Source organism: Lates calcarifer, linkage group LG23 (assembly GCF_001640805.2).
Source record: "Lates calcarifer isolate ASB-BC8 linkage group LG23, TLL_Latcal_v3, whole genome shotgun sequence".
Lineage (NCBI taxonomy): Eukaryota > Metazoa > Chordata > Actinopteri > Centropomidae > Lates > Lates calcarifer.
Genome location: NC_066855.1, coordinates 7047000 through 7058829, shown reverse-complemented (window position 1 = coordinate 7058829; position 11830 = coordinate 7047000). Strand labels below are relative to the sequence as shown.

The window sequence follows — 11830 nt, the reverse complement described above, 5'->3', positions numbered from 1 at the left end:
AGGAAGCCTTACAGGTAAAAATCACACACATTTTCATGGTCAACAGTCAAAAGTTCAACACTGTTTTTATTATTATAAATCAATACATTTTATATAAAAAAGGACAAAGGGGATCTGAAATAAAACCATTGTAGATGTAAACCAAACAGATCAGGCTATAGTAACCCTCTTACCACACTGGACCCATATCACAGACTCTTGATTAGCCAGCATGTCTAGTTAACGCTCATCATCCACTCATTCCAAAACACCCTAGGCTATACTTAAGATCAATCTACAGTTTGGAAAAGGTTTAAATTGGAAATAATGTGGTTGACATCAATCTCTCTGCAAAGCGTTGCAAGTATAGCGACATAGCATGCCATTGGTTTTTGTGCAATCCATTACAACCATCACCAGCAGCGGTCAACATCACTTGTGAATTGTGCACACTATTTTTTCTCTTTTTTTGTATAGCAGTTCAAGGATGTGAAGACTCTTAAACTCCTGAAGGTAAACATTATAAGCTCCGTGTGTCGCCCAGTGTAATGGTCCTGAATGTAACACAGGTTTAGGCATCTTCTGACCAGAAATGACCAAGACCTAGTTTTAGCCCACTTGCCATGTTACAAACTTCCTATAATGAGATCAATGAGGCATTTGAGAAAAGCCAGCATCATCGTGGTGTATACACTTAACCGGTTCTTGAAAATAGGTGGACATCAAAAAGATGCTAGCAGTCAAAAGCTAGCACAGCTGGCTGCTTAAAAAAGCAAAGCCGCTCACCGCACTAGTAGCACTCAAAAAACACTCAACACAGGAGAGAGGGTGGGCCTGTTCCTATGGAAATCAACTTGGATTCAACAGATATTGCAACTTTCATGAATTAAGGATACAAATGTAAATGTCATTTGTATTACTTTCAAAAATAAAATGCCTTTGTGACACAATTGTAATCCATTACTGTTTGCCATATAATTGCAGGCCAACAGATATGAAGGCAATACAAGTGCAACCAATTCATCCTCACAGCACTGCAAGATAAAAGCATACAATCTAGAAGATTAGTCCAATGGAGATGATTTCACCAACCCCAACCCTTATGATAAATCTCACATTTTGGTAGTTAGAAATTAATTTGTAGACAGGTTGCCCAAATTTCCCTTCTTATTTATTAATACCTATTTCCTTGTATAAAATATCTCAGCAGTGTTACCAGGTCAAAATCAACTGTCTAGATGATAACTGTGGGAAAAGGTTATGGCTTTCTGTTGCCTGCTTTTAAAACCAAGCCTTTATTTACTGTGCTGGGTTATGATAGGTATAGTATGGATTAAAATGGACCATATGTCCAATTACTAAAAACACACATGGGAGGAGAAAAAAGTAAAACAATAACTTAAATAGAAGTGCTTAAAACATAACAGTTCTTAGAGCCCTTTCAAAAACAAAAACAAAAAAAGTTGCAAAGCAGGAATCCCACCCCAACAGAAAAGGAGAGCGAAATGAACAGCTGTAATGGTAATACTAATATTCATCCAATGATTCACAGATGTACAGTTCACTTATAGGTCATATCCTTCCCTCCCTTACAAATATTTCTTGTTTCCTGGTCAGTGGCCCCCCCACGTCTGTGAGCCGCGGCTTCCCTCTGTTTCAAGTCTGTCTGTGGTAGGTGAACACTCAGTCTCAGTCTCAGTACACTTCCCCTCTTCCTCCATTGCCATCAGTGCCTGTTCCTCCTCTTTTTTCCTGCGCTCCAACTCCCACTCTACGAATGTGTCGAAGAGGCTGGGCCAGGCCTCGTCCTCGCTGTAGTTGCTCAGGTCGGGCCCGATCGCCTGGGTGAAGTTGAGGAACATGTTCCATGTGTCCCTTGAGATGCCCCGAATACCTGAAGGGTTCTCCGCTAGGAAGTCCAGCCAGCGCTCCAGGATCGCAGGAGTGTCCTGGGTGAAAACCAGGCGCCACAGGGCAATGGCGATTTCACGCTGCAGAGAGCGTTGGCCCTCCTCTGCGTCCAGGCCAAACTGGAAGGTGAAGCGGTACAGGTCCTTGAAGTTCTCCTCTCCCTGGGCATCCAGCAACATGCAGGGGAAACGTGAGCAGATGCCTTTGAGGCTGTCTGCCTGGATGGCCTTGCAGCCCTCAACAAACTCCTTCCTGATGACACAAAGAAAACAGGACCGCACATCAGAATTACATTGGACCAGCTCACTCAAGATGTTGTGGGACAGAAGCAAAGATCATACTTTCCAACAAAGCTATAGGAGCAGCAGCACCAGAGCTAATAGCTAAAATTGCCAAAAGCTACAATGAAGCATTGTGAGGTCATCCAATGCAAACAACAGGCCGTGTGTCTAGATCAGCACTACAAACATCACTGACAAAGAAGGCATGGTCCCTTGCAGTTTAAGGAATACATTTAAAAACTGTACTGAAAACTGTTGATGCTTTCAATGCAACATTATTTTCAATGTTGTGGGCCTCAACCCATGCAGATATACTTTGTTATTTGAGCCCTACAACAATATAGGCTTTCAAAGTCAAATGTAATATAAAGAGCTTCAGTAAGCATCAGTTGACAATGAAACATGTTGGTAACCAGAGTGTGGTATTGTCCAAAGCCTCTGGATAGAAAAGTGCTGAGTTAAAAATCAGAGAGGGGGAGCAGTGACAAGTGACCCGGCCAGCAGGCAGCCCTATTCATCTCCGACACTAACTGCCGAGTGGGAGCACAGAGCAGGATCAATTTCCTCTGTGCCCCCTACCTGACACTGGGAAGCTGTGTGTGTGTATGGCATCTGAGGTGGGATGGATGGATCACTGCACTCTTCAGGGAGGGGCAGCTGCTGCTGTCTTAAGAAGTGGCTACAAATGCATTATTTTAGCTATAACACACCTTCTCCTAAATGTGATCATTTATGGCTAGTTTTAAAGAGGTCTTTTTTGTTTATTGGCAGCAGCCTCGGGAGCAGAGTGCATTCTTACTGACTTGTAAATGGACAGGAATCTTTGTACACAGTGCTACTCATCTTTATAACATGTTTGGGGTTGCCCTGATCTGAACCAAAAACAGTGAGGTCAGTCTAGTTTAGAAAAGATGAGTTTAAGAGCTAACAGCTTTACATTAGTGTATAGTGTACAGAGTGTTACATAGTGCCAGTGTGGAACCTGTGACTGTCTCTCTTGATCCCCAACATTAACAAAATGTTCACAGTTCTCAGTTAACACATTAGAGGTGTGGTGAACCTGCAAATTTTCACTGAAATTAGATGCTAAGTGATTTTTTAAAACCACAAATGGCTCTGCTCACAATGTGCTGCAAAGCTGAGAGTTAGGAAAGGTTTTAATATTTTAACGGAGCGCAATGAAAGGGTTTTGATAGCTGGTGTGCAAGGAGTGAATGGATTACATGGGTAACGATTGATAGTAAAGATAAAGACAGCACACATGGGGAGAGAGGTGGGTATGAGATGCAACAATGGAATTTAGCCTCAGTGACACGCTGAGACATGGCAAATATAATACCAAAATAAGTGCCATGTTTTATAGTCTGTGCTCATCTTCATAAGTATTCACAGATGCATAAACAACATTGTGCTGGGTAATTAAATCAGGGCCAACACTAATCAAACTATGTTTTTGAGTCATCTGAGACAAACTAATCTGTATAAAAATGCTCAGTTTTCAACTACAGCAGATTACTATGGAGTACTTATCGCAGTTCATCCTGAAAAACTTATCAGTAAAACCCACTCCCCAAAACTACATGTTACCTTGTAAACTTGCACATGGTGGCTGCTTGAAACTTCCAGGCAAGAACAAGCACACGAAACTCTGCAGGGTCCACACAAAGGTCATTGCAAAACCTCTCCATGCCTTCTTCTAAGATGGCATCTTCCTGTTCATCCTTGTAGCAGCAGAACAGCTCCTCGATGCGCAGCATTGACAGCCCGTCTCCATCCAGAAACTCGTCCTTGCGTGGTTCCCCAGTCACTGTGGGTATGACGGGTGTCTCCACTGTAACTTCCAAGGCCTTGGTGCCATTCGACAGCTCACTGGTGGCTTTGCTACATGGGGCACTGGGCTCTTCTTTGTGGCCCCCACTACCACCACCACCACCTTTCTTGTGGTGGGACTTGGAGCTACTCTCCTTGTCACCACTCTTACTGCCGAGTGAGGACGTTGGATTCTTACACTTGGTGACACACTGGCCCATGTCTTCCTCCCTGGTCCCTTGTATGTCTTTCCTCCACGCCTTCAGTCCCCGTCCGAACCACCTAGACGCCTCTGCTCTGGTCTGGCGAGACGTCTCAACATACCCTCAGGCCTGAGGTAAAGAACAGTTTAACAATGTTCATTATCATCAGGTGTAGCTCTAAACTCAGTCAAGTCCTGCTAACAATCAAAAGGTCAAGATCCACATTTCTGTGAGTAGAAAGAAATTAAACTACAGGGATTTTTCAACATTGAAAGTCAATAAGTAATGCTACCTGTGCCAAATCTGCCACGATCCAGGTCTTGCACTGCTAGACTTAAAAACCCTTATAAAGAGAAGACCAGAGAAAATCAGTTTATATGCATACATATAATACTAGAAATATAAGAAAAACATCATCACAGAAGAACTGTATAACTTTAATATGAACTTTTTTAGGGTTTCCTTGTTGTCACCAAAGGTTCAGCCATTTTAGGCAGTTATAGTATGAGTAAATATGTATATCTTTATCGTTTGACTTAACTAGCTTTATTGTGCTTTATTTACTGTTTCACAATGATCCTATGTACTATAACTACAAAACAACTTGTGTACCACTGTGTCCTTATCTTTGCTTAGTATCAGGAGTGAAAACATATCAGACAATCCCTATTTGACAGAGTGTGTTACTAGGTTCTCCAACAGGCAGTGCAGTGTTGCTCTCTTCCTACATAAGAGCAGTAACAACAGTGGGTGAAAAAATGCAATCACAGAAATAATCAAATTGCTAAAAACAGCAACCATGGAGCAAGGGGACACTGGCTGTCAATAAGCAACTTACAGGTTAAGAAAAACATAACTTGTGTGATCCTTCTAGGTTTTTAAAGGCATTTAAAATTGCACATGCATTCTCAGAAAATGTGAATGTTGTCACAGTGACTAGTAACATCACTGTACAAACTCACACCCTCTAATCATGCCAATAATCTAAACCAAAGTGGTTAACTAAGAGTGGGATTAGTAAGTAAAATAACACATGCAGCAGAACACATAATAGGCGGGTAATGATTGTTAACTTTTCATGGAAAGGAGGGTGAAAACCTGATCATTGCCAAACTGCATGTAAACTGGGGTTTTAAAGTTATCAGACCAATGCAACATGTGTAAATACATTATCTCGCTTCAGTTTACGCAACTGCATAATACAAGCTGATTTTATTTGTTCAAGTTAATGCAATTAATCATTCTGTGGTCACATCTACACCCATAAAATTCACAAGTTGATCAAGTGTTTGATAACAGATAAAGCAGGCAGTCAGGAGGTTACTTACAGACAGTCCCTCAGATGGCACTGGCCAACGATCAAAGTGTCTTTCTATTCTGCTCCATCACCGTGACCTTGACATCCACAATGCTGAAAAGACACATTATCTTGTCATCATAAGCAGAAAGTGATAGCTCATCATTCCCCAACCTGCAGGACTATTTTAGTCAACATGCTACGAATATGTAATTTGAGCACAACACAACAGTTTGGCTTATTGCAGGACACAATACAATTAGCGACTGATAACTACAAAGAATACGGTTCATAGCATTTTAACTGAACACAAACAGTGCAGTATGGACTGCAGCAAGGCTTATTCACCTCTGGCTCTGGGGCTGAAATTTTCTAATGCTAGGTGTCCAGCAAGGAGCCTCTCACGGGACACAGGGTAGTTTTGTCCTGTTGTCCTGTTGTTACAGCTCATATTGCAACATCCACAACTTCGAGCTACTTCTGATTCCTTTCCTCTGAAATCATCTTTTACTTTATGCGGTGATCACTGATCTTGATACTCTTACTCAGTCTCACATTAGTGAAGAAACTCTATGTTCAGCATAGACGCTAATCAGCTGTATGACTGATCATCGCACTGGGCATGTAGAGGCAAATGTCTCCCAGGTCCACTCTGGTTAACTTTTCCTAACTAACATCAGATGGACGTGTGAAGGATGTGTTATTAATTGAAATTATCAAATATTATCCACAACAACCTAGCATGCTAGGTTAGCAAACACCTCAGTATTCATTCGTTTTAATTATTGGTTCTAAATCAGTGGGATATAAAGTTCAGCTAGAATACTGTGTAATATCTGCATTTTTGCTGCCAGTGTACAATCTCAGTTAAGTTATATATGTGACATTAACTAATGTTGGCTGGAATTATCATTATTTTACCAACTTATTCTTTAGGAAGTGGCGAGCACGAACAGGATCAGGTGAGCTCAACAGAACAACATTTAAGTGTTATGTATACAGTGTTTTGATAATCATATACACCTGGTGATTTAAACATTCACTAAATCAGATGGTAACCGTTGTGAAGCTGTTATTAATCCCCTACACATCACCGCCGCCGGGCCATTTACATCTAAACTGCCTGGCCCTGACGACGTCGCCATAGCTAGCTAACATCAGCTCGGTTAACTAAAAGTTAGCTATCGGCTAAGCTAGGTCTTTCGGTTAAGTCACCGAGAAATACTGCAACTACCCTCGTCAAGAAACTTACCTTTTCGGGAAATTCTCCTGTATGGAACTGGATATACATGACTCCAGGAATGCCAGTACAAATTAAGTTGTTGGTAAGTTGGCCAAGGTAGCGTTAACGGGCAGAAGCGAACTGAGGCAAACTCGTCGCGTTAACTCAGATAGCTAGCTAACTAGCTGGCAGCTGACAAAAAAAACTTCCACATCAATATCGCCTTCCTCTCCGCTTTTAGAAAAAAAATAAGTAAAAAGCTAGCAACCAGGGTGTGCTTTTGAATCCATTTTGAATTGTGTTCGGTCTACAGAGAGAGTTAAAAGACCACCTCGGACTACAGGAGCCAGTTTCTTTGTGCTTCCCCCTTTTAGTCATTGAGTGTAGCTACATTATGGGCATTTTCCTGCATCACTTCCTCCAACAGCTGATCTTCATCTCTGCGGTAGCCGCGACAAGATATTAATTTCACTTTAACAAAACGATGTTATTGTAAACACTACAACATCTCCAAATAGATAAATAATTACAGAAACGATTACTGAAGCATGTGTTTTGACGATGACATTTTACACAACCTTTATAGAATAATACTGAACATTGGAAAATGCGTGAAAACCCTTTTGTAACTCATCTGAAATGGCTTAAAGTGGCTAACTAAATAAAGAGTTGTACAAATGTAATAAATAATTTCAACAGCGAAGACATCTTCAACTTTGTGTGCGATAAAAAAAAAAAAGTGGAAGCAGTCATTTAAATGTATATTTTTCGTTGCTTCTTTGCGACCTTTGAAAACGTCATCACCAGGCGACAAATGTGTTTCTGCTGCCCTAGCAAGCTGCTGGTGAACAAGCCTTTTCCTCAGACACAGTCGGTAGGTCAAAGTTTGTGCTGTCAGATAAATTGTAAAACATAATGAGTGATAACGCAAATAGAGTTCGTTAATCTGAATGTGGCAGTCACCCCGCGACTAATTTCTCTGAGACAGCAAGTGCTAATTTGTGTGGCTGTCATGTGAGAGGGCTTAAGGAGAGCTAGCTTCATGCTAACAAGAAATGCCACTATAAGAAAATAGGAATTGATATAGAGACGCCTGTGATATTATTCTTAAGATTTCCTGTAATCTCAGCACATATAATAATATGACTCATACCTTACAGTCAGTCATGTTACTGTTACTCAAGGTGATGTATGGGAAAACATCCCCGTGTTGGTTCTAGTGACATCTAGTGTTAATTGACGGAGACACTGGATAACAGAGCGAGCAACCACCCCGTGGCCCAGACTAAAAAAGGGCCCCAGATTTCCAGGGTTCGCTGCATGTCAATTGGATCTGATTATTTTTGTTTTCTTGGGGAATCTGCTCCATTAAAACACAATTTTAACAAAGGCAGTTCTTCTGTTATTAACAGATCTTGAGGCGCTTGTCTCAAGATCTGTGTTGCAGTGCAGCATTGTGTTCTCTGGTCACCATTTATAAGTAATATGATGTCAAGGAAACTGGTATCAAACTGGCATCTTAATGACTGATAAAGTATAGAGGCATGTAAATTGACAAAGGGACCGAGCAAGTTCAGCTGAGGGCAGGGTGTTGGAAACCTGATTACTTCTGTGTGTAATCTTCATGAAAGTACCCTCAAACCTGTTAACAAAACTGTTATCTTAATAGCAGGAGGTGAACATAAGAGACTGATGATACAGGGGTTGGCGATAACAGGGTTTGTAACATAGTTAAGCTTAATTTATTTTATTGTGCAGGCACCTGCTGTTTTCTCAGAATTGGATCCCAATGACGGCCTGCACTCGCAGGACAGTGCTGTCACTGTATATGCGGGTGTTTCGCATCGCCCGGACCTGGCAGGCTCAGAGTGGAGTTACAAGTGACACAGAGACTGAGAGAAAATACATACTTCAGGAGGCCCACACTCTGTTCAGACAAAACCAGCAGGTGTGAACAACAATACACAGAAACAGACATGTATAATAATTTGATGGTTGTGTGCATTACTAATCCTTTCTTTTGTGTGCTGCTTTTCAGCTCACAGATCAACAGTCAATAAAGAGGTGTATAGAAGAATGTGAAGCAAGGATAGAAATAGGTAAGAGTGGAGAGATATGTAGCACTTCCTCTTGCTTTCCCTGTGCCGTGTTTCTCATATGAGAATTCCAGGATATTTTTATATATTTTTTGTCTTGTCTAGCCTAAAACTTTTAATAGACATTCCAAGTAATGCGAACGACCAAATTCAAGTGAAACATCTGTCAGGTGCGTGGTAAACAATGTGACACAGTTGCACTTTCACTATTTCCTGTAATGTTTCCTTTGTGTGAATGATATTGAAATTAACATTTTAGAAACTTCAATCTGAGGGCGTAGCTCAGTATTATATTTAGTCAGGTGTAACGTGATAAAGTATTTGTCACTGAGTGAGTGTACAACTTCATCTAAAAGTCTTGAGTGTTTCAGCTTGAGTAAGCAGAGTAAACATTGACATGATGACCTGAATGTTGCTGACCAAAAAAAAAAAAAAAAAAAAAAAAAAAAAGGCAGAAAAGCAGAACCATCAGCATGAGCAGGCTTTATGTTGACAACAGTTAAGTGAAATATAAGCTTGCTCTAATAACTTGTGAAAATAAGATGTGAAAAGGTTTTCCTCTTGCATGCGTGATCATTTGTTTTTGTTTGGTTAGATTATAAGCTTTTTAGTTAATGGGTGCTATAATTTAAATTTAGTTAATATCCCGTCTTTGAAAGGAGTAAAAAAAGACAATCCAGATTACATTTACACCCCAGAAATCATCCATATACCAAGGGAATCAGATGCTTTGGCTATGGCCACACAGGACTGTAGGATTTGTTAGAGTAACATGTTTTAAAGGTTTTATACAATTTTGATCATTTCTGCCAACATTATTATTTTCTTTACAGGCCTACATTACAGAAACCCATATCCCAGGGCTGTAAGTTACCATTTATCAAAACAACTTTTGTTTTGTGTAGGTTATTGTGTTTATTTTAATCACTTATTTTGCTCTCTAAATGTTCCTGTAGACCTACTTACCACCACTGGGGCTGGCAACTCAGAAGGGCAGGAAGCTGCGAGCGCAGCAGCGCCTGAGGAAACAGGCCAAGCCAATTTACTTACAGTCACATGACGAGACCTGATGCTCGATCTCGCCGATCCTTGCCAGGAGTTCAAGTTACCAAGGACAGGAAACCAGAGTGCAGTCACAAGCTGATCTCACAGGCTGAGTTGTTGCAAGCACTCACTGATGCAAGAACACCTGTCATTCAGGAAAGGGAAATGAAAAAGCCATTTTCATTGTGTTTTGTTCTTTTTTTTTTTTTAAACTATAAACTGTGTAAACATGAGATCTTATTGTAGCTGAGGAGTGCCAGGAAGCCTGTCAGTGTGGTGTGACCTGTGATATGAGATCAAGTCATGTATTTTATTTATTTTTGTGCAAAAAAAAAAAGTTGTTATAAAGACTTCAAATTCTCTCTATATCAGAGTCATTTAGTGATTAACTTTGGTGTTTAAATTGTGTCAAAACAAACACATTCACTTCAGTTAAACTATTAAAAAGCAAAGTTGTCTTCAAGTAGCGTCATATCTTCCACTAATACATTTGTGATGATTTATGTATCTTTGGGACACTATCCTCTTATTTCCAGCATGCATCCTTTTTAGTAACCACCCTAATTATTCAGCTTTTCCATGTAGGTAGCCTGTTAAATCAGAAGGGACATATGAATAAACTTCAGAAGTGTTGGTAACAGCACAGAGGAAGTTGGGAAACAAGTCATTTGTTACAGCATGTGCAGATGATGAACTTCCTATAAAATTCTGTAAAACTAAAGAGAAAGAACTGGGTGAGGTAGACATGAGGGAACCAAAGGACGTACAGTGTAAGGGCCTTTTACTCTATAATACATTTTTGTGGTAATTGACATCCAAGCACGTGCAATATCAACATGAAGCAGATTTTACAAAGTGCTGTCCAGTAAAGCCACAACACAGGAAGACAGAGGAGATAAAAGCAGAAATGAGAAAATGTGTAAATGTTTTGATAAGAGACAGGAAAAAAACTCTCCCCGCAGAATGCGCAGATCATAATATTAATTATGATCGGAAGTGTAACACCATACCACGTGTCTGTATTTTTGCATGGGGATTTGAGAAAATCTCACCATTAAGTCCACTTAGTAGCTGCTGTAGAGGTTTCAATCATATAATATCATCTTCATCTTGCAGATGGAGTTTCCCAGCTGTCAGAGAATTGTAGAATTGTAATTTGTAAAATAAAATGGCTTCAAATTAGATTCAATGCAGTTTGAAGGTGTTTTCAGTCATTTTAAATGGATATTTAAAGACGTGTAGTTCTCTTCTCAAATATTTGTCACCATATTTTATTCCAAATTTATTCATTCATATTTTTTTATTTATCCAACATTTCTGTAGCTGTATTTTCAATTTTATTACAAGTAGATTATGGAACATCAGATTTAATTTGGCATTTTCTTTTGTTTACTTCAGTTCCTCCATATTAATGACACCAATGTGATGACAGTTCAGCTTGGTTTGTACAAACTGGTTTTAGTTCTGTTTGGAAATCAGAGCAGACAGAAGCTTTTCTCTGATGTACCTGTTCAGATTCAATCAGACATTGGTAAAAATGACACCAAGCTGCAGGTGGGGTCAGTGGTTCATATTCAGTCTGACTCATGTTTAAAGTTACTAAATACTGAGCTCAGTATTTGTCAGAACAGATCACAGACCAATTACACATATATGTACAAAATGTTCTGCTTCTTCTCTTTCTTTGAAAACAAACCACTGTCTCATTTACTTTCCAACATTTCACTGGATTTTCCATGCTCATGTATGTGGACTGAATGTGGAGTGAATGTTGGTGCAGATGTTCCTTCCTGCTCAAAAAGATGTTGATAAGAACCAATTAATTTAGCTGCAAAGGCAATAAAAATGAACCATTATTAGATGTTACTAATAAGAGTGAACTAAACTCCAGTGATTTTCTTAAACATCTGGGTAATATGATTTTTTTTAAGATCAAACCAGCTAAAAATGATGCATGGGCCTCTATTCAGATAAAGTGGTACATTTCA

The 11830-nt window shown here is 39.8% G+C and overlaps 2 protein-coding genes across 4 annotated transcripts; one reads left to right on the top strand and one right to left on the bottom strand.

The window, feature by feature from the left end:
* Nucleotides 1-48: 48 nt before the first annotated feature.
* On the bottom strand, nucleotides 49-6879 carry dcun1d3 (defective in cullin neddylation 1 domain containing 3). Its single transcript, XM_018664688.2, has 5 exons — nucleotides 6733-6879; nucleotides 5512-5594; nucleotides 4476-4526; nucleotides 3759-4312; nucleotides 49-2142 (listed from the first exon to the last, which is right to left on the bottom strand). Exons 4-5 carry the CDS (start codon nucleotides 4199-4201, stop codon nucleotides 1593-1595), a joined length of 993 nt encoding a protein of 330 aa, XP_018520204.1. The 5' UTR covers nucleotides 4202-4312; nucleotides 4476-4526; nucleotides 5512-5594; nucleotides 6733-6879; the 3' UTR covers nucleotides 49-1592.
* On the top strand, nucleotides 6673-11026 carry lyrm1 (LYR motif containing 1). 3 transcript variants are annotated; one of them, XM_018664719.2, is made up of 5 exons: nucleotides 6673-6805; nucleotides 8461-8650; nucleotides 8741-8801; nucleotides 9632-9663; nucleotides 9755-11026. In XM_018664719.2, the coding sequence occupies exons 2-5, from the start codon at nucleotides 8492-8494 to the stop codon at nucleotides 9866-9868; spliced, it is 366 nt and encodes a 121-aa protein (XP_018520235.1). In that variant the 5' UTR covers nucleotides 6673-6805; nucleotides 8461-8491; the 3' UTR covers nucleotides 9869-11026. The 3 variants fall into 3 exon arrangements, with proteins under 3 accessions (XP_018520235.1, XP_018520225.1, XP_018520217.1); XM_018664709.2 differs by lacking the exon at nucleotides 6673-6805 and adding an exon at nucleotides 7465-7576; XM_018664701.2 differs by lacking the exon at nucleotides 6673-6805 and adding an exon at nucleotides 7493-7576 and having other exon boundaries at nucleotides 8480-8650.
* Nucleotides 11027-11830: the final 804 nt, after the last annotated feature.

Coding starts and splice junctions, on each gene's coding strand:
- lyrm1 (XM_018664701.2), top strand. CDS start 7,517: ATGTGTTTCTGCTGCCCTAGCAAGCTGCTGGTGAACAAGCCTTTTCCT. Junction 8,651..8,740: donor TGTTCAGACAAAACCAGCAG/GTGTGAACAACA, acceptor GCTGCTTTTCAG/CTCACAGATCAACAGTCAAT. Junction 9,664..9,754: donor GAAACCCATATCCCAGGGCT/GTAAGTTACCAT, acceptor ATGTTCCTGTAG/ACCTACTTACCACCACTGGG.
- dcun1d3 (XM_018664688.2), bottom strand. CDS start 4,201: ATGGGCCAGTGTGTCACCAAGTGTAAGAATCCAACGTCCTCACTCGGC. Junction 2,143..3,758: donor ACCATGTGCAAGTTTACAAG/GTAACATGTAGT, acceptor TTGTGTCATCAG/GAAGGAGTTTGTTGAGGGCT.